General features: G+C 38.3%; 1 protein-coding gene across 1 annotated transcript in view; it reads right to left on the reverse strand.

Moving 5' to 3' along the window:
* The window catches only part of LOC146480054 (uncharacterized), a 46,027-nt gene extending 28,280 nt beyond the window's left edge, over positions 1-17,747 (reverse strand). The window contains exons 1-10 of the mRNA XM_085110114.1: positions 17,683-17,747; positions 15,880-15,940; positions 11,906-11,936; positions 10,958-11,281; positions 10,100-10,151; positions 8,068-8,609; positions 5,624-5,920; positions 3,410-3,632; positions 2,799-3,079; positions 354-405 (exon numbers count right to left, since the gene is read on the reverse strand). Coding sequence (XP_084966240.1) covers positions 354-405; positions 2,799-3,079; positions 3,410-3,632; positions 5,624-5,920; positions 8,068-8,609; positions 10,100-10,151; positions 10,958-11,281; positions 11,906-11,936; positions 15,880-15,909 — 1,832 coding nt within the window. The 5' untranslated portion in view covers positions 15,910-15,940; positions 17,683-17,747. The remainder of the gene's footprint in view (positions 1-353; positions 406-2,798; positions 3,080-3,409; positions 3,633-5,623; positions 5,921-8,067; positions 8,610-10,099; positions 10,152-10,957; positions 11,282-11,905; positions 11,937-15,879; positions 15,941-17,682) is intronic.
* Between the last annotated feature and the right edge of the window lie 9,017 nt (positions 17,748-26,764).

Raw genomic sequence — 26,764 nt, forward strand, 5'->3', positions numbered from 1 at the left:
GGTCAAGTTCCTAATTAAAATTCAAAAGCTCCAAATTAGATGGATCTCTTCCCAGATAATAGTTTTGTTTGTTTTAGTTCAATCTATGGAAATTACGCGAGAGCGCCACCTCCAAGAAAATGCAACTCTTTGATTCATATCTCAGCCTGTAATGGTACTCGCCTTGCCGCTAATGAAAATGGCCCTTCAAGGTTATGAAACAATTTACGAAAATGATTCCAGAAACAAAGGGGGTCTTTCATGGCTCGTTTGAGAACCCAAATGAATAATTAACGTATTTTTTTCATTCAGGAGGGATCACGCTCTCAGACAAACATGGGAACAATGTTAAAATCAATTCAGTGTACCCTAACCTTATCTCCCGATCACGGCCATTTAGCAGCCAGTGGCCGAGGACCACCATCTCTAAAAAAATGGAACAAAAAAATATAAACAACAATAACGTTTGTCGGCATATTTACTTGTTATGTAACGTAGTCACAAAAAGTCTTTATAGGAAAGTTTTTGCTTCTTCTTTGCTCCTGCTAAACTATCTAGAGATTTGGAGTGTGGTCGTTTATGTCAGTTTAGTACGACGTACAATAATGGCGATGACATGACAACGGACTGGCAATGGCGGTAAATGCGGCAAATGTGAATGTGAAGGTTACAAATGAATGTTGTGCCGCTAGCACTAATTAATGGACACAAATTAATGATGGATCAAAGAATTAAGGAGGCTCGCAGTAGTTTTTTTGGACTTAGGGTGGAAGTTTTGAAATTACAATCTCGCATACAAGATATACTTCGATCTCCTTCATACTACATCATCATTTCAACATGATGATCAAAGTTAATTTTCTCATCGGTTTCCAAGCAACAGCTATTACCATAGCAACGGAAGCGCATTGCCTCTCATTTAAACATTGTCGACTATCTCGAAATCTAGTCGGACACTTTATGACGAAACTTTAGGGATTTAAACTACTCAATCTAGACAACTTGTAGGCGAAATTAGAAACAAAATCTGTAAGAGCGTTTTCAAGTAAATGATGAATCAATCTTTATGGGGTGATTTTGTTTATTCCCGCATTTTTTTACCAATATCTCTGGCAAAATAAAACTTGACACTTTTGTCTTTACTGTTAAAAGATCATTCCTCAAGGCAAAATATTCTAAATGTATATTGAGCTTCATGGGTGTCTCCGATTTTAAGATATTTATGTTTGAAAACAGTTAAAATGAAGCGCAGATGAATGAAAAAGTTCCTACTATGCATAAATCGAGATATCTTTAAAATAGCCCGACAGGTTTTTCTGTTAAATTACAAACGGTTCGAGTAGGAATTCTTTTCGATATTCACGCAAGTTTTAGGCTCAAGAACCGAAACCAGTGTTAGATAGGAAGGCTGAATCTTGGTCAAGTTTCAGTCATTATTCGCTCTCTCCCCGAAAGAGAGTTTTATTTTGTTTGTCCCGGTCTATTACACTGCTATTCACGTGCTGTGAATATTTATGATTACGTTAAGTCGTGCAAAAGGTAAAATTTACATAAATATATGCTCCTCCTTCTCAAGTCTTCCATTGTAAATTTTATCTTTTGCACGACTTCACGTTATGATAAATATTCAAAGAACGTAAAAGCAGTGAAATAGACCGGGACAAACAAAATAAAATTCTTGTTCGGAGAAAGTGAATAACGACTGAAACTTGACCAAGATTCAGCCTTCTTATCTGACACCAACTTCGGTTCCGAAGCTCAACACTTGCGTGGATATCAGTCGAAGAGAATTCTTACTTTAGCCGTTTGTAATTTAACAGTAAAATCTGTGGGGGCATTTTAAAGATATCATAATTGGTGCAAAGTAGGAACTTTTTCATTCATCTGCGCTTTATTTTCATTGTTTTTAAACATAAATATCTTAAAATCGGAGACATCCATGAAGCTCAATATACATTTAGAATGTTTTGGTATGAGGAAAGACCCTTTAACAGAAAAGACAAAGTGTCAAGTTTTATTTTGCCAGAGATATTGGTAAAAAAATGCGGCAATAAACAATATAACCCCGTAAAAATTAATTCATTATTTACTTGAAAACGCTTTCACAGATTTTTTTTCTAATTTCGCCTACAAGTTGTCTAGATTGAGTAGTTTAAATCCCTAAAGTTTATTTATAAAGTGTCCAACTAGATTTCGAGATAATCAACAATGTTTAAAATGAGAGGCTATGCCCTACCGTTGCTATGGTGATAGTCGTTGCTTGGAAACCGATGAGGAAATTAACTTTGATCATATGTTGAAATGATGATGTAGTATGAAAGAGATCGAAGTTTATCTTCTATTCGAGATTGTAATTTCAAAACTTTCATCGTAAGTCCAGAAAAACTGCTGCGAGCCTCCTTAACTCTGAAGTGTCATTGTCGTCACAACATTCATTTGTATCCTTCAAATTCGGTCACATTTTGCTGCAATTACCACCAATATTACCCACGAATTGATCCCGTCTGGCCTCGTAGTTTAGTCCGTAAAGCAACGAGTGATCAAATACGGAGGTCGTGGGTTCGATTCCCGCCGAGGTCAACGGTTTTTCTTGCTTCGTGCGCTCTCCCATTTTCCTTACTAGGGCTAACGCTCAGCGGGATTTTCATGGGTTCACTTAACACTTTAACATACACTACAGAGTTAATTCTCTAATCCATCACTTTATATTGCTACACATAGCAGGTTCTAATGAAAACTTCGATTTTTTTACTGTTGGGTCACCCATTCCTGTCTACAATTTTGCAATAATTGATCTACATGGTTTAAAGCCGAAATACCTGGAGGAGGCATCCTGCAGCATTTCAAAAATCGAATACAGTGCAACTTGTCACAGTCTTCCTTGTACACGCCTACTAAATAGGTCCAGTCTTTACATTTGCTCCAGGCAATTTTGGCAATTGACTCTACCACATCTTGGTCATAGCAATCCGAGGTAACGTTTTTCAACATTTTAGGCCTGCAGCACGTTGCTTTCTCGATGCTGTGCAGCCCAATGCCATTTGAATGGTAAAGACTTTGCAAAAAATATCCTTCAGGACAGGTACCCCAGTTCTTATTTCTAGATGCAGAAAATAATAAAACAAAATCGTCATGCAAGATGATAGCAAGCTGGAATATTTTCCAATTTTAATTTAAATTCGTAGAAACCCTAAAATAAAAAAGGCCTGAGACTCTATTATTATTGGGGATCCAATCGGTATCCGACATAACAGATTCATGGCACGCAGATTTCAGGGTTAGGCAGGGCACTGGAACATCAATCACAAGCTACTTATTATGTCCACACTAGTCTATAAAATCTAAACAAATCGTGCTCTTTGTAGCAGGTCGAGCTGATGGAAAAAAAATCACTTCCAGGTGATAAAATAATCAACTATATGTCACTGACCTGCCTAGTGCAGTTGTCCAGTCCACTGTCTGGCAAACAACTGCGTCATTTTCGTACTCTTGTGGAGGTGTGCAGCATCTTCCTTTTGAAGCATGATCAATGCCGCCGTTTCTCCCGTTAGATTTTCTCCATAGTCCAGTCAAGTATCTCCCTTGTGAGCAATTTATCCATCCTGGCTGACTAACGGTGATTTTCCAATCTACCCCAACGCAGCAGTTGTCCTCTGCAATCAACAAAAAATCATTTTTCTTTCGCTGAACAATTTTTACGAGTGGGTGCAATGAAACGGGCATAGGAATGGACTTAGATTCATTTGCTAACTAAGCTGTAAACTCCTACGGAACTCAAACCACTAAATTATTGAAGAAAGTGGACATGCGTCGTTTCTCGTCGTGTCAAAACGTTGCAGTTATCGACAGGAAGCCCAAGCTCGTGTCACTAGAGAGCGTGAAATAATTAATTACTAGTGGGACGATGACCTTTGAGAATTTAAACGCGTTATAAGACTTTGTATGGGGAATAAAATATTGTCGATTCCGAAGCTTAAATAATGCTAAATTCTAACTTTCATTCAATAAAATGAATAAAACTGACTCACCTCTGGTGTATTCTCGTGCGTTTGGGGGTTGTTTTACCGTTTCGGGCATGCTTTGACTTCGCTGTCCGTGTCATGTCATTCATAAGACCAGATAAGTCGGAGTAAATGGAACGACACAGACAGTGATTTCGAAGAATGTCCAAAACAGTGAAAGAACCCCCAAACGCAGAAGAATACACTAGAGGTGAGTCAGTTTTATTCATTTTATTGAATGAAAGTTAGAATTTAGCATTATTTGAGCTTCGGAATCGACAATATTTTATTCCCCATACGGCTGCCTGTAGTCCAATACCGCTTGCACTCAAAGGTTCATCGTCCCACTAGTAATTAATTATTACACGCTCTCTAATGACGCGAGCTTGGCCTGCCTTTGAGTTATCCAACCAGGTGACCGCTAAGGGGTTGAAATACAATCAAATTTTATCCAACTGGGAAGTCAAGACGGTGACCGCGTCTGCTTATAGAAGTGACCGCTCAACAGACGTCAAATTTACAGTAAACATGGAAGCGCATTGTGGGAATTTGATAAGTGACCGCTTATTGAATAGAGGGTGAACCGTTTAAAAGATGCAGAACAGGTGTTATTTTCTTGCGTATTTCAGGTGAATGGAGACAGGCACGGAGGAGCGCGGAGCGAGTGGCCCGTCGCGCGTCGCTCGCGCTTGCCGCCACTTGCCCGAGAAAAAAAAACCAACAACAACAAAACAACGATAACAAAAACAAATAATAATAATAATAATAATAATAATAATAATAATAATAATAATAATAATAATAATTTAAGAATAAAAATTAGCGATAAGAGTTTGCAAAACGTTTCCATGTCGCCATAACATCATTTTCAAGTGACAAAAATAACGTTAAAGCAGTCTAATGTATGAGGTGAGAGGCGTGAGTTGGTTAAGCATTTACATTTGTCTAAACAAATAATTTCGCCCGGATGGAATCCGATAGCGTGTTCAGTTTAGGTTTCTTCTTCTTAATGAAACAACATTTGACAAATCAAACAGTCCAGATTTCCGATGCATTTCTCTTAAGAAAAATGCAGCGATGTTCATTGCTCATGAAAGCGTACCTCTCTACAGTACTCTACACTGCACTGCACTACTCTTCACTTCACTGCACTTCACCACTCTACATCGACTGCACTACACTACACTATCTACACTGCAACACATCACTACGCTGCATCACACTACACTACAGTTAGCTACACTACAATACTCTGCCCCATACAACAAAAATCACTGCACTGCACTGCACGATAGCACAGCACAGTGCAGCACCGCATAATCTGTGGTTGACCGTGTACACTACGCTAACTGATCAACACTTCACTCCACTGCACTGCCTTTTAAAGAGCTCACCACTGCATTACACTGCCGTGCACTACAACACAGTGTACTACTGAAAATTAATTCCCTTGCACTACGCAACTGGGCCGCACTAAACTGTACTGGACTGTACTACGTGAACACTACACGTGATGACACTGACAGCACAGCACTTTTCTACACACAACGCCCCAAAATAGTACACTGTAATTTACTGTACCTCGTCTTACTTTATTTTACCTCACAATTTTCGTTAGTGATCATTTTAAAAGCATTCATTACCTCCTTGGGTTCTGAATTTCCACACTTTACTATCATTAATATCGCCCTCTCCATATGCATTCAGTGAGGTAACTGTAATTTCATACTCCTTCCAGCAGTGAAGGTGAAGGGTGTAGCTGGTTACATTGCTTTTGACGGTAATCAAGTTCCATTCACCTTTGTTGGCTTTTGAAAATACTTCTCTGTAGTAGATATTGTACCGCACAACAAGACATGCCCCTTCCAAGGGAGATATCCATCTGATTACAGCAGCTCCACCTGCAACTTTATTGGCCCGGTTTAAGATCATTGGGATACCTAAAAAATACATTTTTTGGTACTTGTTACTGCCATTCAATAAAGCACACAACTGTTTCCATTGAGTGTCAAGTTTTCAGGACCATCAAAAATCTAGAATAAACACTCTTTAGCCACCGAACGTCCTTTGTGACTGGCCATCTTTAAAATAACTTTTTGTTTTTAGATTGATCAGTTTCGTAGATAAAAATATAAGGCTTCAGCTACAAACTTTCGCTCTTCTAACTTACAAAAGTGCATCTAGCTAATATGATTTCTTGTTTTTGTAGAGTGCAACCCGCGCTCACGCGTGTGGGTACCTTATGGTTCAACTCGGCCTATCATACACGGATTAAACTACACTGGACTGTACTACGTGAACACTACACGTGATGACACTGACAGCACAGCACTTTTCTACACACAACGCCCCAAAATAGTACACTGTAATTTACTGTACCTCGTCTTACTTTATTTTACCTTACAATTTTCGTTAGTGATCATTTTAAAAGCATTCATTACCTCCTTGAGTTCTGAATTTCCACACTTCACTATCATTAATATTGCTCTCTCCATATGCATTCAGTGAGGTAACTGTAATTTCATACTCCTTCCAGCAGGGAAGGTGAAGGGTGTAGCTGGTTACATTGCTTTTGACGGTAATCAAGTCCCATTCACCTTTGTTGGCTTTTGAAAATACTTCTCTGTAGTAGATATTGTACCGCACAACAAGACATGCCCCTTCCAAGGGAGATATCCATCTGATTTCAGCAGCTCCTCCTGCAACTTTATTGGCCTGGTTTAAGATCATAGGGATACCTAAAAGAAATATTTTTTTTAAAGTTGTAACTGCCATTGAATAAAGTATAAAGTCTGTTTCCATTGAGTGTCAAGTTTTCAGGACCATCAAAAATCTAGAATAAACACTCTTTAGCCCCGAACGTCCTTTGTGACTGACTATCTTTAAAATAACTTTTCGTTCTTAGACATATAAGTTTTCGTAGATCAAACTATTATGCTTCAGCTTCAAATTCTCGTTTTTCTAGGTTACGAAAGTGCATCTCTCAATAGGATTTCTTGTTTTGGTAGGGCGCAACCCGCGCTCATGTGTGTGGGTACCCTATGGTTCGTTCAACTCGGCCTATTATGTACGGATTAAAAAAGGAAGATAAACGTGTTTTTATTAGCGTCATTCATCATAAATATTTTACCGTGTCATTCTTTCGTTTTTTTCTAGTGGTAAGTTCGCCCATCGTTTTGCCACACTTTTACAATCGGTTAGCTCACTTGTCGTTCCTATCGTAGCTTACTTTCATTTTTGGCAGTTAAAGGGAATTTTCATAGAGTTTTCTACTCCACTCAAATCGTGACCATGTGCTTCCATATTTTTTATCGTTTCCTTTGGCTGTCATTGCCATTGTAATTTCCACTAGTTGACACAATTTGTATATCTTTTAATGCCTTAAGATGTTGGCCGTCAGAGCGAGCTAACTTGGTATGTTATAGTAGTTATCTGTTTAATTTAAGCTTAAGTTTTCAAATATATTTTGGGATTTCTTTAGCGGTCATTTATGTCTTTTTATGTCTTTGTGACCACAGAAGGTTCCTGTATTGTAAAATTATGTTGTCTTAGCCTATCACTTATCCAGAGTTGACTCTTTGTCTTCTGTTTCTAGTTTAGTTGCCAACATATGTTTTGCTCGCAGAGCTTGTTTTCCTTATTGACCCATGTAATTCATTTAGGTTCTGTGATTGAATAAAACGCCTGTGTCACATTACATTGTAGATAGCAAAAAAAAAAAAAAAAAGGATATAAAAAATATTTTAAAAACTTGCCAAACATAAGCTAACTTTCATAAGCTATTTAATGTTGATAAAGGATGAAGGATGTCGTCTTTTAGAAACCAGGCAGAAGTCTCTGTTAAATTGTTTAACTGGCTTTCAATTTATACCTATATATTACAAATTACGGTTATCCTAAACCCACATTAAAATTTTATATAGTAAGAACTATTAAAACTTTAGCGGACTTGTTCAAAAACTGAATTAAGAGTTGTCTACTGGTTTCGTTTTGCAGTATTATGTTTTTGTTGTTTTGCGGGCTTTATACAAGCTCTGCTATCTAAAAATTGTCTACCCCACAGATTTTCTAAAAATAAAAATCACACCTCTTAGCAAATTGATTTCTTGCAGGGGCAGTGCCCTTTCAAAGACATAAAGATCCATCACTGATCCGTTGAACTGATGGTTGTGACCATGAACGTCATTGCCAATGATGTATGGCTTCCCTGTAGGTCCGTTGAATGTTTCGCCAGCAGAATAGTTTTTATTACCTACTACTTTACCATTAGCGTAGATAAGCACAGTTTTTGTAACATGATGCCATGTGACTGCCACGTGTGTCCAGGCACTCAGTGAAACGGTGGTACTCTGCAAAGACCACCTTTCTCCGCTTTCGTTGTTTTGGCGCTGGAAAACAATACTTTGATTTGCAGCACTGAGTAGAAACTGCCGTGGATAATTCCAGTCTCCATAGATTGTCCCAATCTTCTCTGGGCTCCATTCAGTTTTTCTTACCCAACAGGAAATCGTAAAGCTGTTGTCATGAAGATTGATTACAGGAGCAGTGGCAAAGAAATTTGATCGATTGAAAACAGGTGCTTTGCTGCCTGGACACCGTCCTTCCGTGTAGGATGGCGAGCCACTGAAACTGAAAAAAAAGTGCAATGATCACTCGACTATAGCTTTTAAAAATACGACAGTACTTTATGTTCATTAACCGTAAAATGCAGTCTCATTAACAAAGGTTTTCCTGGTATAACTGTGGAGCTAACATGTAAAAGAAACAAAGAGGGCCGAAAAGTTGGTTCTCGTTATATGATCTTAATTATACAGTATACTGATGAATGGCCAGACCTTGTCTCAAGTGACGAATTATACGAAAGGGCCGGGGTTGCACAGGACGGCAAGAAAGTAAAGAAGACAAGATGGAGATGTATAGCTCGCATTTTGTGGATGCAACTGAGTACGAATCCCGCAAAGAAGAGTAAAGACCCAGAACATTTTTTGCGAAGTATGGTTGGGAAGGAAATGTGCGCTAAAAGGAGAAGTAGAAAAGACTCGCTTATGCCCTGTGCACCGCTTAAGCACGGATATGATGATGATGATGATGATGATGATTGAGGGTGATGATGATAAATTGTCAGTTAAGTCGCCCTTGACACTTCAAGCTCATCAGTATGCATTAATTTATCAACGGTACGCAAATTATTCATAAAAAATGTAGGGTTTTGTTTGTGCACTGGTTAATAATTGAAACAACTTGTTCAAGCGATCAAAGAAGTAGACCTACCTTCGCTTGCTACGTCCAAATTTTGTGTTGCTTAACGTAAGAAGAGAGCAAAAAGAAGACTGCATTTTCTGGCTAACATTTTAGTTTCGAAATGAAGAGTTGTTTAAGGTGTTGTGGATGTTTGTTTGAATTATATTTTGTTGCATTAGTTATGTTAATGTTGTTTTGTTGTTTAAGGTGTTGTAGATGTTTGTTTGAATTATACTTTGTTGCATTAGTTATGTTAATGTTGTTTTGTGGGCTGTTTAATTAAGGGGAAAAAAGCAGTTTTATTCTATACCTACGATATGGTGGTTCTTTCGATTTGTAGTAATTGCTTCAATCTGGTTGCCCGATGTTGATAATGCATAGCTACCGCATCTGGATCTGTTTTTCTCAAGGACGAGTTAACAAATGAACTTTTATATCGGGCTGGGGTTAAACATTAACTCTCAAATGTGGCTGTGACCACCCTCAATGCCAACATGTGGTTGGCTTGGCATGATTCTCTGCAAGGCTTCTGATCAATGAAACTACGGTAGTGTATAGCAGGAAGAAGTCTTTGGGATGTTGCCGAGAGCCGGGATAAGATAATGATGATGATGATGATGATGATGATGATGATGATGATGAGTTGTTGAACCGTTCGCTAAGAAAAGCCAATCAATAGTTAATTGTGAAAGCCAATTGGGCTCATGGACGCATTGATAACGATGTGGCATTAGGAGCATGGCACCAAGAACTAAGAGCTGTCCTAGGCGATCCAATAACATTGCAATAAAGAAACAAATAACCTAAACATTGGAAAAACACTTTTCACAGCAATTATGACGAAACTCCTTTATAAAGACACAAACAGCATGACAAACCTTATGTTTTGGTCTCGGCCATCCAAAAGCCAGTGGCCCAGGACTTTCATCTCTATAAAAACAAAATTACAACCATTTTACCGTAAGGAAGTACACTAACAGATGATCGCCGGTTGTACGTATCCAGATGATATAATTTCAAAGTATAAGGGGACGGAATCTCAACAAACTGCTGCGATTGCTATGCAGTTAATACAATAAGGATTGCTTTTAATTTGTAAATGTTAGGTCAGTCCTGTGAGCCTTATGACTTTTTTTCCTCTATGTTATCTGTTTGTAGTTCTTATTTGATTTCCCAGCACCACCGCTTCAAATTTTAGTTTTTTGGTCGAATACATGCGCATTCGTGTTCTCATTTTAACACTCTGGGACCAAGCTCTTTGTATGATCACTTAATTTCGAGTTCTTTCTTGCGTGCGCATGAACTAATTAATTGTTTACTACATATATAGTACAAATGATATTTTGTCAATTTTGTTTTCTCTAACTTGAGCAGGATAATCCATAACGAGACCTTTCTTCCCTCTGTATACCTTCCAATTGATGGAAAATCAGATTTGCACAAGGAAGGAAATAAAAGAAGCCACCCAATTCAACACATTATATAGTCTGCTTAATACTTTCTTATTATAATGTAGTACTGAAGATTTTAGCGTGTATGAATAAATAAAATATGTGTATAAATAAAAGACGGTTAACTTTATATTTTAATTAATTACAGATTGGAACTCGATCCTTATTGTACTTTACGTTATTTTAATCGGGCTTTAAACACAGTACGATAACGGACGTTTACATAAACGTTGGAACTGTGGATGACAAAGAAAAAAATAATGGATAACATCTTCATTAACATACCTTTCATCTGTGAACAGACAACTGATGCATCTTCGTCATGTACACAATTGTGTGAGTCCCATCCTCCATGGCGACAATTTTTTAGGGAATTTTCAGTGCCGTTACATTGCACGTCATCCAGCCATATGAGGTCACTTCCCTTACCAAACCGGGCCCCTTTTGGAGCTTCCAGAGCCCCAGAGAACCCAAGCTCACGACAAACGACTTGCGCGTCTTGTAGATCCCAATAGTCGTCGCAAACTGTTCCCCAGGTACCACGGTACAAAATCTCCACCCTTCCTTCTCCTTTCCATTCTCCATCAGCCAATCTCAAATAATTTCCTTCTACAAAATGAGTGGAAAGAATAACCAATCAGGCCAATCAGGCACTTCAACTCGGGTAATCGGGATATGTCGCGTTTGTTAATGAAAATTTGAAAGGATCATGTTTCTCTTAATCAAGTAGAAATTAGGGAAATATTGGCCTAGAAGCAATTATCCTGCTAAAAATTAATAAAAAATCGTGGTTTTGTCATTCTTTTACAATCACGGATCACTTAGGTTAAATCAATGTGTTTTATAACAGCCTTTTGATAAGAACGTTGAGTTTGGGAAATTAAGTTCAATCTTGAGATCTGTTTCCTCAGGTTAGAGATAAGACTGGGTTAGTTATGTAAACATCTCCTAAATAGCCAAAACGCCCTGTAATATATGTCACGTGGTTAAAGCCGACCTTGTCAGCTTTAAAACATTGTTTTTTTTTATTAAAGGACTTGACTGAACTCATTCGAGAATTAGGGAACTGAATAATTTCTAGCCTCTTACTATTTTAAGATTAAAGGACAGCTGAAAACTGTTTGGGCATCACAATCATCGCACGGGAATCGCAACTAAAAGTGCATTTACCAGATGAAGGTAATGTCTTCCTCCCCCCAACTACTATGAATAGAGAAAAGAACATTGACTTACCAGAGGCCATGATCATTAGAATTTCACAGGTCTGTCAATTGAAAATAGAAGGGTTAAAGGTTGTTACGTCGGCAACAACAAATAAAAATGAAATGTCATCAAATAAAATAAAATGGATTCGCAGCAGTCCACTATGCCAATTGTATGGCACAAACAAGTTTGTTTTCTAAATGTTTGTTTTGTCTGATCAAATTAATTTCCGTCGACCCAATAAATGAAGAATCCTTCAAGGACTGTACCTCCTAGAACAGAGATGTTTTTGCGCAGTTTATAAATATGCAGGAAAACAGGTCTTAGCAAGGGCTACTGGAAACCAAAAAAAAGATTAGGAGTAAGCACACTTTTCCCGAGACATATAAGCAACAATAATCCCAAAAAGCTTTAAAATGTACGAGAATGTATGCGATTTTTTTTCCAAATTGCAGCTTAATTATTTTTCTCAAACTCATTAATAATTCATCAAGCCAAAATTGTATTAAGCCAAAACAAAGCAAATCACTACCGTGAAGGAGGTTTAGAAATGTGATCTTAATTATCATAAAATTTTGTGAACTTTTGCTTTGAATTTCTCCAAGAATTATCAATAGTTTGAGAAGCTATATCAAACACTCAAAAGAGGGTTTCCTCCTATTTCCAAACACCTCAAAGTTGGTTAAGAAAAACTCGGCTGCGCCTCGTTTTTCCAACTTACTTCTCAGTGTTTGGGAATCGGAGGAAACACTCTTCCTCGTGTTTGATATATCACTTAAAAACTACATGGTTACCCGAAATTAATCTTTCAGGATTCCAGTAAGATCGACTTCTCCGCATCGTCATAAACTGCTCAAAAATAGCTTTGTTACAAACGTGCAAAACGTTTGAGCAGTAGCAAAAGAAGGCATTGTCAATGCGATGAATTGCAACACACCGACCTTCTCTCGAAAAACTTGTCAAAGATAGCTTGTACAACGGATCTCAACCAAAACAAAGCAAAGAGCATTTAGGAAAAACTTAAGCAGACCAGGCGGACTGGTGTTTGCCAATTTTTACCATAAACCTATCAGTTCATTCAGGAGCCTTAATGGATTGTTGCTCCGGGGTCTTTTGTCCTTACGCCTCTGACTGTCCACACCTTCCGTCTGTGAAATGCACCTGTTACCTTCTGGAATCTGTTCGTTACCTCACTACTAACCCACGCTACTTGGCTCCGAAATACAGAAATTTCTTGACATCTTCAATCTGTTTACCCTACACCACACTTCTTTCCTTGTCTCTAGCGTGCTCAATTCTCAGTGTCTTGCATTTTTCGGTTTTCAGATTTAATCTCATTCTGGCTACCTCATCCGTCAATCTCACGGTCTTCTTACGCAAGTCGCTGAACTTTTATCACACTTATTTGATGTTGTCTGCAAATCCAGCTGCTCTTGTAGTGTCGTACAATTTCACCGTGTCCTTCTTTCCCTGCCTTCTGTTCTCTAGCCAAGAGGGATATGAATCCTGTTATCACACAACCGTGTTTTACCCCGATCTACCAGCACACCAGCGGTACTCGAATATTCTTGCTATCATTCTCACTAGTTTGCAAGGTATTCCATATTTCCCCATGACTTTTTGTAATCTCAATTATTCCATTACTGTAAAATGTTGCACTGTCGCACTTACTGATTGAATGAAAGTAAAATTTAGCATTATTTAAACGGGAAGTGTCACGGGAATTTGGTGTTATATCAAAAATTCCAAGACGTTTCTTTATCAACAGAAACCTAAAAGTATTGCTCAAATTTGTTGCAAATTATCACCCTAGTGTACTGAAATAAGTGCCGAGTCTCTGCGCATATCAGGATTGTCCAAAAGCCTTTGATTTCTCAATACGTTGGCTACTAGCGGTTTATGACTCAATTTTATGGCGGTAAAGAAAACATCAGCAAGGGCGTTTGGAAACCCTAGAAGAAACTTAGGGTTACCCGCGCATTTTCCAAAGTAATTAAGCTTCAATTTGAAAAAAATTCCTTAAATTCATCGCTGAAAAATGTATGGTTACCCCGAAAGCTCTTTTTGGATTTCAATATAACCAATATTATTCTTGGATTGTCAAAAACTGCACAAAAATACCTCTGTATTAGAAGAAATCTTCTTTAATTGTTGTCAATATTTAACGGCTTAACTTTGCTTACATTGCTTATGAAGCGTTATGTCCCTAGTGGGGACGTTATGTCCCTAGGCCTCCACCTGGCCTCCACCTGGGCCTGTCTTTGCCTACGTATTATCGCCCCATGTCAGACCCATCTCCTTCAGCTCCGTTGTCACAGTTCACCGTTTTTGCGCTAACCAGGTGGAGTCCATCTCAAAGCTGTCTTTGGTATACGGTTCTAGTCCATTCTGAAGATATGCCCAAGCCATCGTATGCGTCGGCGCTTGATTTCCAACACCACACTCTGGTTCTTGCTCTTCTGTACAGTTCCTCCTTTGAGATCGTTTCAGGCCAAAAGATGCGACACATCTTCCTGAAGGATCCATTGTCGAAGGCATCGATTTTGTTTCTATTGCCTTTTACCACACGCCAGCATTTCGAGCCATACAGAAAGACAGATTTGACATTGCTGTTATATTACAGTGTGATCTTCGTTCTCAGGCTATACTGCTTTGACTTCCAGATGGGCTCAAGTCTTGCAAATGCACCGCGTGCTCTACCGAGCCTTGCTCTGATATCCTTTTGTGCTGCATTGTCCTTGCTGTGAAGGCTGCCAAGGTGGGTAAAGTCCTTAACAAAATTAACCACTCATTGTGACAGGTGCATCTGTGTTGGTGTTAACGCACATCACTTGTACATGTGTTTTGGAGGCATTGGTGTTTAAGCATGTTTGCTTGGTGAAGATTTTCAGCCGGTCAGTTTCCTCCTGCAGATACTATAGCTAAGAGAAGAGAGCAGCTAGTTCATCAGCAAAGTCTATATCTTCAAGTTGGGAGAATAGAGTCCACTGGATGCCTCTTGGTCTGTCAGCTGTCGACTTCCGCATGACCCAGTCAACGGCAAGCAGGAAGACGATGGGCGAGAGGTTACAACCCTTCCGTACTCCACAGGGAACCATTCTAACAAGTTCCCCGTCAACTAAAACGTTGCACTCAAACTGCTGGTAGGACGTCGTCATACGTGTGACCATCTTTGGACGATTTTCGCTCCGGTCATCAGGTATCTCGTTCTTTTCCTAGATCTTCCTGAAGAGGTCTGTGAGGCTTTGAGCATTTCTGCATGGATGGCATCAATGCCAGCAGCTTTCGCACACTTCATGGCTTTGATGGAGAGCCTAACTTCTTCAGTTAGAGGACTGGTGTCAATGTCCAGGGCGATATCTGCTGGTGAAGGGTAGGGAGGGTCACCTGGTGGTGTATGGGTGAGCACCTCACGAAGGTGTTGTACCCATCTCGCCGCTTGCTCCTGCTTTGTAGTTAGGTTATTAATTACAATCCTTTTATTCAACAGGGGCCTACTGGTTGTTGCTTTTGCCACAGAGTTTCTTAGTGATCTTGTGAACAACACTCCTCCTTTTGTCGCTCCTGGCTCTCGTCTCAACCTCCTTGTCCTTGGTTTGTAGGCTGCTGGGACCTGCTCCCGGAGACTCGGTGTCTTCGTGCTCAGCATATTGGCCTTTACTTGCTTTCTTTCTTCGATTTTCAGTCAGGTGACTGGTGTTATTCACTCCTTGTTCTTTTTCTTGCTATAGCCTAAGACTTTTGGCTGTATCGACATACACGTTTTCTTTAAATAACTGTTATTATTATCTGTTGTTAGCTTGTTCCAGGCGTTCAGATAGTGCCGGGATACGCAAAAAGTATATTGCAATGCAAGTAAATAATAAACACGAGGAGACAGCTGTCTTTCTGTTTTTTTTCCTCGTTTTTGTCAGAGAGACGCATCGCACTTTTCTTCGCGCCGCTCCCCGTTATCTGAACACATGGAAGAGGTTAATCTGTTGTTAGTTTACATACTTACGCACCATCAACGTTATCCAAGTAGCTTGCATCATCAACAGAAGATCGTGTTTCTTGTCTATCTGCCTTGAGCGCAGAGGAACAACGAAAAAATAAAAAGAGGAAAACAATTACAAGGGAGCTATATTTTGAAGATCGTAGAGCACCTACACGGTTAAATATATTTTTATGTCCTTAATTTTCACACCCGTCATGTTAAAAACCGCGCTTATTAAAAATTACGCTCCATTGACTACAATGACGTCGGAACATAGGGAAACTTTATAATTTTTGTCGACGTTTAGTCTGGTTGGATAAGAAGAGATACCTATGTTTTCTTCCTTTTCAGGAAATATTCTTTATCTAAGCTTTTAATTTTCACAAATCCCACTTTTACTGGAAATAAAAATCGTCTTGGTGTGCGTAAATCAACAAAAAAGGATTAATGAACGGCTTGCGTACAGTAGTTGAATGCTGTTCCACATTTTTCGTTATCGAGGACCGCTCTCACACCGTTGTTGTTGTCGGCATCTTAGAGTGCTAAAGAGTAAAATCCACCGTAAACGAACCTGGCGTATGCAAACAGCAGCTCGTTAATTCGGGTTTTAAACTCATGTACCACTTCCGTCTCCAACAAAATTTCACGTTTGCTTTTTGCTGCATAAAATTCTCCTGTGCGGGAGGTCATAATTCACTCATCATTCGCAACTTTCCACATAACAACTACAAGTATTGAGCGACAAGGTACACGAAAATATTGTTTGTAAATTAATTCATCTTTACTCAGGAGCACAGGAAGATAAAGTGTTTTTTCCCTGTATTCTAACATCATGTTTTGGTCTTTTCAAAGGCAAATTTGTAACAGAAAAGACAGGTTGATATTTTTGTATTTTTTAATTAGCTAAAAATTCGAATTAGCGAAAATTTTAGGGAACGGAATCTAACTCCAAAATTTGTTGCGCAACAATTTGCCCAAAAATATAAGAATATATCGTAGAAAATTTTGTGAGGACATAAAATGAGTTTCATATGGTCACACGTTTAGAAAAACATCAAAGCAAAATAGTTACATCGTTTTCGGCACTCCCACAAAATTTTATAACCTTTTAACATAGGAATATGTGTAAGCGAACACAGTTGATCACTTTAGCTTAAATTACAGTGCGACTACTATTACCGGAGTCAGTTAAAACTGGACAATCAGATCACATTATGATACGAACATTGAATAATTCAAACTTTTGGGTTTAACTGTTGTTTCCCTCTACTCGTGATTGATTCAATCGGCTTTGCTTGAAATTCACTGTTGTTGTCCTGCAATCTGGTTGGCCAGTTTTGTTGAAGTGACCCCAGTAACAGTACTCGCATTGTAAAACTCATTTACCAAGTTTGAGCTGCTGTAGGCTTTTCGAGAATTCTAGCTGTTTTTTTTTTTTTTTTTTTTTTTTTTTTTGCAGCTTTCAACGGCGTATTTGCCCGTCCGAAAACAAAAGGGCCGGTTCAGTTTTATATTATAACAATAGTTTGAGGTGATCCTTTGCTAGCTTTTCTTTACAATTTTATGCGGCGGGTGACACCTTCTCCAACAAATATTCCACCGAAACGAACCGTTTCGAGCGTCGCTAAATTAGAGTCAGTTCGTTCATCAATCTTCGGTAATTGAGTAGTTTCCAATATCCTTTAAAACGGCTTTTGTGACGCAAAATTCGTTTTCAGAAAAATATTTAATAAATTTATTTTACTAGTAGTTTGGCAAGCTTCTTGCAGTGGCTTATGTTGGAAGGAACTTGAAAACGTTCAGTTTTGAGTTCACATGGTGTAGTTAATACCTTTGGTTAATGAGACGCGATGGAGTCGACTTGAATTCCCCCAAGAGAACTTTAAACACCTGAAACGTATTCAAAGAGAACTGGAATATCATGTAAAAAGAAGCTCTTCATGGTAGTCAGAAGCTATACTATGGTTAATTGAAGGACTTGTTATGTAACCTTGCCATCAAACAATGGTGCTGTAATTTATGTTGGAAGGGCCAACACCGTGCAGCATCGTTGTATTTTAACGTTCACACCGTGACAGAACGTGTCTATTGGTCAGTTGCTGCAACACATTTGAAAATCTATTGTGGTTTGTGCACGATCAACGCTAAAAATGCTAACAAAAACATATAACAAAGAAGTTTTTTCAGGTTTTATAACCAGTGCCTTTTATTAACTATATACTTACAAATACGTGGTCGTTAAAGATATTTAGTTATTATAAGCTTTGTTATTTCTCACTAAAATTTACCGAAAATAATTCCATTCACAAAATCATCATTGCATTTGTAGTTTTTGTGATGAAGCCGATTTTGATAAAGAAATATCATCGTCAACTTGTTAAAAAAAATTTCTTCCCCCAAAGTAAATATCGCCAGGTTGTTTATATTATTTAATGCGACATGTTCCCTTCTCGTTTTCCTTGGCTAAAATGACCAGACAACATTCACTAAGACATGGGGCTCAATAAAATATTAAAATACAGGTAACAAAAGTAACTATAACAGCACTAAAATAGTAAAGTTACCTGAACAGTTTTGACTACTTGAGTTGATAACCACTACCCGCTTAAGCAACTTGTCTTAATACATGCATAAAGTCGAGCCCTGAACAGCTGTTGTCTCTAATAACACCAAGAAAAGAACAGCAAAAACACACTTATTTGTTTATTGCGCACAAACAGCAGCCGATATAAAAAGCGGAAAAGTTATTCAGTATACTTGAAATGTTTAATACGATGATGTGTCGAGATAAAATGCAAAAGGGATGATTTTTAAAAAAGAAACGTTTAAGCTTTTTTCGTTTGTAAAGTAGGAACAGATGCTTGTGTGGTTGTATATTCTGTCATTAATCGACGGCACGTCCGGTTTCTTTTACATTTCTATGACTTTAATTGAAGCTCGTTAATTTGGGGGTTTAAACTCATATACCACTTCCGTTTCCAACAAAATTTCATGTGACAAGTTCTAGAAATTAAACGGCGTCTGCTTTTTGCTGCATAAATATTTTCTGCAATGGGGAGGTGATAATTCACACATAATTCGCAACTTTCGACCAGGTATCGAGCGACAAGTTACACGAAAATATTGTCTGTAAATTAATTCGTCTTAACCCAGCGGTACCCGATGAAAACATCAAAGCAAGATAATTAACAAGATAGTTTTTTCCTTTTTTGTTACATCATTTTATGGCCTTTTCAAAGGCAAATTTGTATCAGAAAAGACAGTTTGATGTTTTTGGATTTTTTTAAAATTAGCTGAAAATTTAAATTGGCGAAAATTTAAGGGAACGGAAGCTTGCTCCAAAATTTGTTGCCCAACAATTTGCACGGCGAAAATATAAGAACGTATTGAAGATAATTTTGTGAGGAAGTAAAATCGTATGGTCACAGGTTTAGAAGAACATCAAAACAAAATAATTAAAACGTTGTTTTCCCTATTCCCACATAATGTTCTGTTCTTCTTACATAGGAATATGTGTAAACGAACACAGTTGATTTCTTTAGCTAAAAATCTGCTGTTGGCTTTTCGAAAGTGCTAGCTGGTTTTTTTTTCAGCTTTTAATGGCGTATTTGCCCGTCCAAAAACAAAAGGGCCGGTTCAATTTTTTATTATTACAATAGTTTGAGGTGATCTTTTGCCAGTTTTTCTTTACAATTTTCTGCGTCGGGTGATTCCTTGTCCGACAATTATTCCACCGAAACAAACCGTTTCTAGTGTCGCTAAATTAGAGTCAGTTCGTTCATCAAACTTCAGTAATTGAGTAGTTTCTGATATCCTTTTATACGGCTTTTGTGACGCTAAATTCATTTTCAGAAGAAATGTTTCATAAATTTAATTTACTAGTAGTTTGGCAAGCTTCTTGCAATGGCTTATGTTGGAAGGAACTTGAAAACGTTCAGTTTTGAGTTCAGATGGCGTAGTTAATGCCATAGGTTAATGCTACGCGATCGGTCGATTCAATTCCCCCTGAGGAACAAACACCTGGAACGTGTTCAAAGAGAACTGGAATATCTTGTAAACAAGAATCTCTTCATGGTAGTCAAAAGCTACACCATAGTTTATTTATTGAGGGAATGGTTATGAAAGGTTATGAAACCTTGCCATGAAAACAATGATACTGTAATTTATATTGGAAGGGCCGCCACCGTGCAGCATTGTTTTATTTTAACGTTCACACCGTAACAGTTGAATATCTTAACAGGAACGTTTCTATTGGTCAGTTGCTCCAAGACATTTGAAAATCTATTGTGGTTTGTGCACGGTCAACGCTAAAATTGCTAACAAAAACATGTAACAAAGAAGTTTTTCAGGTTTCATAACCAGTGCGTTTTATCAACTATGGCTACACTTGCAAATACGTGGTTGTTAAAGATATTTAGTTCTCATAAGTTTTGTTATTTCTCACTAGAATTTACCAAAATAATTCGATTCACAAAATCATCATTGCATTTGTAGTTTTTGTGACGAAGCCGATTTTGATAAAGAAATATCATCGTCAACTTGTTAAAAAAAATTTCCTCACCCAAAGTAAATATCGCCAGGATGTTTGTATTATTCAATGTCACATTTTCCCTCTTCGTTTTCCTTGGCCAAATGACCAGACAACATTCACTAAGACATGGGGCTCAATAAAATATTAAAATACAGGTAACAAAAGTAACTATAACAGCACTAAAATAGTAAAGTTACCTGAACAGTTTTGACTACTTGAGTTGATAACCACTACCCGCTTAAGCAACTTGTCTTAATACATGCATAAAGTCGAGCCCTGAACAGCTGTTGTCTCTAATAACACCAAGAAAAGAACAGCAAAAACACACTTATTAGTTTATTGGGCACAAACAGCAGCCGATATAAAAAGCGGAAAAGTTATCCAGTATACGTGAAACGTTTAATACGATGATGTGTCGAGATAAAAAGGTACAAGGAATGATCTTCAAAAAAGAAACGTTTAAGCTTTTCTCGTTTGTAAAGTAGGAACAGATGCTTGTGTGGTTGTATATTCTGTCATTAATCGACGGCACGTCCGGTTTTGTTTACATTTCTATGACTTAAATTGAAGCTCGGTTATTTGGGGGTTTAAACTCATATACCACTTTCGTTTCCAACAAAATTTCATATGACAAGTTCTAGAAATTAAACGGCGTCTGCTTTCTGCTGCATAAATATTTTCTGCAATGGGGAGGTGATAATTCACACATAATTCGCAACTTTTGACCAGGTATCCAGCGACAAGTTACACGAAAATATTGTCTGTAAATTAATTCGTCTTAACCCAGCGGTACCCGATGAAAACATTAAAGCAAGATAGTTAGCAAGCTAGTTTTTTCCTTTTTTGTTACATCATTTTATGGCCTTTTCAAAGGCAAATTTGTATCAGAAAAGACCGTTTCATAAATAAAATATTTGCCCGCAAATATAATTTTTATGCCTTTTCTCGCCTTTGTTAGTAATTAATTGGATCGAGTGGTGCTGGGTCTTGGGGAAGAAGTAATTGAAATAAGGTATAGCCGTTATAGCCTCCTTTAGGTGCTTGTATCAGACACCATCAGACATATGATCAATATGATCATACCCATCCTCGTTCCCAGAGCCTACGATCTTTTGGTCAGCGTTTGGATCGTAGGCCCTGGTAGGCCCTGGTAACAGCCGTTTCCCGATGTCGTGAATTTCACGATTCACGACATCCGGTAGCGCACGCTCAGTGTGATAAATTACTATTGCGCTTGCTCAGTATTAGGAAACCGGAAGCATTTTGTCGAAGGATTGTCAACACAACGAAGGAAGGTCGAAAGAGTGTTCTCATGGCCAATTTAAAAGAGATTTGAACTCCCTACCCGCCGCTACTCTGAAAAACCACAGCCTACGTCTTCGATTAACGGCTTTCAGGCGTTATTTTAAAATAATTGAACAACTTTTTCGTTGTGGAGACAGTCGTGGTTGTATGTTAGACACCCGTCCGGTTAGTACTTTTTACTATGGTCTTGATCTGTTACGCCTTAATTGTAATGCGAATGACTTTAAAAAAGTCAACCACATCTCCGAAGAATGAAGGAAAAATTACTCAGAAGTGGCACTCAAAAGCCGAATTAGTTTGTCTCATCTATCGGTTAAATTACTGGAAACGAAACGTGGCAAGAAATGTTTTAGTGGTTTCTTGTACATGTTTCACTGTTGTATATTAAATTTTATACATTCTGCACCGCTATAATCTTAAGTTGTTGTGGAATATTGTTATCGAACTTGCGCGTTGTGTCATTAATGTAATGTTTAAAATACGTTCCATAACTGAGGCAGATTTTCGATGTCGAAAAATCTGTGTGTTGTTTATATGAAAGGGGAAAAATGGAACCCACAATGCTGCTATGTTAGTTCAAAGACCAACCATTGCCATTCAGTGAATAGCTCGGGTATCTTAATTTGTCTTACATCTCCGTGTTCTGAGATCTATTATCTCAGATAAAAGCTTACCAGCTTTATAACATCCGTAAAATATGAGTAAAGGTCAGCAATGGCACACTGTTATTATTTTAAAAATCCGTAAAGATCAGATGCAAATGATTATTTTGTTTTAGTGGTCAAACAAACTGCAGTATAGTTTTGTTTCTGGTTACCCAATTTAAGGACCCCAGTCATGTTTACTCTCTCTCAGAAACCACAGGGTAAAGGTGGATGGGGAGAGAATCCTACTCACAGTGATGGGGGTGATTCTAATACTTTTTAGCATTTAAGAGTGGCGGTCAGAAAATATCAAGCATTTGGTGGCAGAACTGGCGAAATCAATTTCGCTCATTTTCTGCCTACAAAAAGCCCTTAAGTAGAGAACAAATTTGACGCCTTTAGTTTTCTCTAGGAGCGCTTAACGTTCTAGAAAACTGAGATAAACAAATTTGACCCGCGAGGATCCCGAAAGTACCCGCACGGCAGTGTGAAATTAATATTCTGAACTGACTCTTCCGTCTGCAAGGAAAGAGGATCCATGGTATTTTTATACTCGGTATTGACAGAGGAAGCACCGCACGTTTATAGCAGAGTTTGAACTAGACTTAACCATTATTAATAAAAGCAAACAGAGCTTAGGAAAATGTCCCTTTTCTAAACAGGAAAAATCCCGCAAAAACGGATAAATTTTAAAGATGGTTTTCGCTACGTGGTATAAGTCCGATTTTTCTTAAACTTTGCCTTTTAAGTAATGTAACGTAGTTCTTGATAATGTATTAAAATCAGCCTGGGTTTTGAATTAAGCACTTCACACGACCGTTTTGAAGTCACCATAATTCGTTTAAAATTCCGACAACGGCTAAATAAACAACCGTTGTTGCGTTACCGTGACAATAAACAGACTAATTTTACATATACCAAAAAAGCGTAATGAAAACGAATTTCTTTTAATCTTTACATCCTTTTTAATTACAATAAGGAAAAGTCCGGTCTTGGAACCGATTTTTCTTGTTTGCGCTGTGAGATTTTTGCTTATAAAACCATATCTAGTAAGGACCAGTAAGCGTCTCGATGTCCATTTCTTGAGTTCGCTCATGTGTCAGATTGCCAATGAAACCGCATCAAAAGGAAATCTGTGGGGTTGAAGTTCTCCCCTATGGCTATGGTAAAATGCTCGCCGAAATAAAAAATGGAGACCGGTCAAACTTTCCTATTCTGTTTTTAATTCGCTAAATAGTTAGGGTTGCGTTTTACAAATTCCGAAATCACCAATAATCAGTGAATATTATAATATCACGCATTGGTGTTTACTAAAGTAAATCGAATTAGTAAAGTAAAAGTAAGATAAATTCAATTACGGAAACTGGAAAATTTGTCGCTTTAAATTTGGTTTGATATTCTTGTGCTGTCATGGAAGCATGGAGGTGTTCCTTTAGCTCCTTGGTCGGAGGCCCTTGCTCTTACGACCCCAGAGACAGGAGCAGATCAACTGAAGTAAACTAGTGCAAAAGGAACATCGCCGGTCACAAGTCTTCCTTGTCAATAGCCGACGTAGAAACCGAAATTGAACTTATTCTGACAAGAATGTTTATCTCCTTCACCTTTTGGAATTGACGATTTGTCTTCGACACCGTTCGTCTCTGGGCATTGGCTGGCGTCGAGGTCAGTTCAAATAAGTGTCAAATTTCTCCGCCGGTATCGAGCCATGACAGCCAGGCGCAAAAAGTCGCAAAACTAGAACGAGGACTTGGAAAAAATTCGTGCCATTTGCTATGGAGGAAACTAGGACTATTTATTCCAGTTGGTTCAGGTATGCGTTTACATCATTTCCATTACCTTTTATGTATAATAAACTGTAAAAACGTCTGATGTAACACTTTACTTTTTTGCACATTCGGTCTTTTCCAGCACAAAATATTAGTATTCAGATGTATTTTCAGTTCATCAGATGCGGAGAAAGCCGTTAATTAGATTACACGTGAAGTTTTCAGTGTTATTTATTTATTTATTATTTTTATTTTTCTGTGCTTGGAACCCTAGTTCTAGTGCTACTGACTGTGGTGGACAACTTTTTGTTCACTACCTCGTAAAAAGGTCCTTCTCTTGAGGAAAGTAAGACATCATAGTTAGAGCTTTTCAGGCTTGTGTAACGTCCGTGCTAAAGACTTATTATCCCTATTAAAGGAAAGTATTGAAAACTTTTCAATTGAATGAAAAGAAGCCTGATCCCAGCTCTTAAAAGTGTGAAGTTTGTGTCTTCGCCACGCCCTAAAGAGGCCTAATGCTAGTATTTTTAGGTCTGCATGCACCGTCCTTTAATCTTTAGAACAAGGGAAGCAGCTTATGATGGTCTAAGTGAAATGAAGAGTCTGAAATTAAAAAGAAATAAGGTTATGTATCTAATTAAGCCACCCCCACCCCCCTTCCCCCTCTATCTTAGGAAGAAGTAAATTTTCGCTCTACACTTCAATCACTGAGTGTAGGTTTTTTAAGTCTGTTCCTCCGGTGTATCTTTCGCATTCACGGTTTTTGTTGCTGGTCGCTACGAAAAAGAAAATTCAATAAAGAACTACGGGTATTAGTCATTTGCGCAAAAGTTGTCACAAAGAGTTCGTTATTCTAGATAAGCAGCTGGTATACAGCTGTTTCGACAAAGGTTGTCCAAAAAAGTGTAAAAGCGTACGCGACAAAGTCGAAAGGTAGTCTAGTAAATACCCAAAAAAATTCAATAAACGCTCAGAATCCATAATCCCTCGACCGTACAGCGAAGACTTGAGATGGCGGGCAATATGGATTCTGAGCATTTGTTGAAATTTATTGGGTACTTCCTAGACTACCTATCGACATTGTCGCGTACGCTTTTACGCTTTTTATGGACAACCTTTGTCGAAACAGCTGTATAAAGCCATACTGTTAAACGCGTCCGTATCAAGGGGAGGGGCAGGGGGGGGGGGGGCTTGAGCCGCGACCCCTCCCCCCAGAATTTTAAGAAGTGTAAAAGAACAATATCTCAAAAAATAAGTAATTAAAAACAGTAATAATGTACAACAATCAATCTTGAATTCTGACGCTGCAAGTGCCTTTTCACAACCTGGCTTTAATAAATTGTTTATTACCTGACAGTTTCCTCCGCTAACATTTGGCTAACATTTATACAACAGCAGCAAAGGCAGTCCTTCCTTGTGAATCGGAAATAAGAACCAAAATCCTCATGACCGATTTGTGTTTGTATAGTAGGGAGTTAAAGATAAGACGACGGTGATGGTAGCGAATTCGAAAACATCATAAAGAGAATTCGCGTTCTTTTAAACTTCATCGCGATAATTCCAGCTCCCACCTTTTTTTTTTAATTTTAGACGAATCTTCCTGCGGACGGATTCTTACTGCCTGATTCCAAGTTCACTGGAAAAAGAGAAAGGGAAATTTGTCGTCGTCTTTTTACGTCCTTCTTCAAACGTGAACAAGTTAGGCAATTTCACGTGGTAGTCCGTACAATGACGGCAAAGGGTCGAAAAGAAATGTACCAAAAGTGTGATGCAAGTGCAAAGTTATTGTTTTGCTTACTTTATCTGCTCCTTTTTTGATGTTCCCAATTTGCTTTCCCCCATCCCAGTTGTTTTAGCCTGACTACGGGCCTGTTAAGGCAATTCTTCCCGTCCCCCACCCCTTCCCTACTGCCTACTGCCATATCTCAGTGACGATCTAACTAATTTGCATATTTGCTGTCACGCAAAGACATGTCTGAATCTTTTCGATTTCTTCTCTTCCCGTCGATAATGGATAAAAGGAAGCGAGGGGAAAACAGAAATCCTTCTGATAAAGCAAGATAGGAGCATTATTGAAGGCCTTAAAGCTGTAATTGGCAATTTACCCGTCGCGTCGGTTTGTTTGCACGGGCAGTTTATTTGATTCCGCCAAACGATGTCGTGGTCGAAATTAGCCAACTTTAACGACCTTTTGTGAAAATCTCAATGGAGAACCCAGCCTGATATTAAGGTATGAAGTACATCAAGGCAATTGTTACTGAAAGCCAAAGTGTGAGAATGTTTCGAGTAATACCACATACTGAAATGCGTGCTTGACCTTTGGCACTACATTGCAGAGTTCGCCAGCTGTAAAAATATGCCGCTGGTTTTAAATTGTTTAAATTTGCCAGATATCATTACAAACACAAATTGATCAGTTATCATATCAGAAAGAGATTGTCTTTCGATATATGGAATCCCGATTTTCGTACGCTTCTTCTAAAACAAACGCGGAGACAATTAAAAGTGGCGATTTTCCGGTTTTAAATTCAATCATTTTTCAGTTCACAAGGCTTCGATCGATTTTCCTGATTTTCTCAAAACGCAAATGTTTCTGGCCAATTTAAGCAACACCATGATTCTTACTTTAGTAAAACCTTATTATGGACAAAAGATGAAAGAAATCGA

Source organism: Pavona decussata, unplaced genomic scaffold (genome assembly GCF_977016875.1).
Source record: "Pavona decussata unplaced genomic scaffold, jaPavDecu1.1 SCAFFOLD_56, whole genome shotgun sequence".
Taxonomy (NCBI): Eukaryota; Metazoa; Cnidaria; class Anthozoa; order Scleractinia; family Agariciidae; genus Pavona; species Pavona decussata.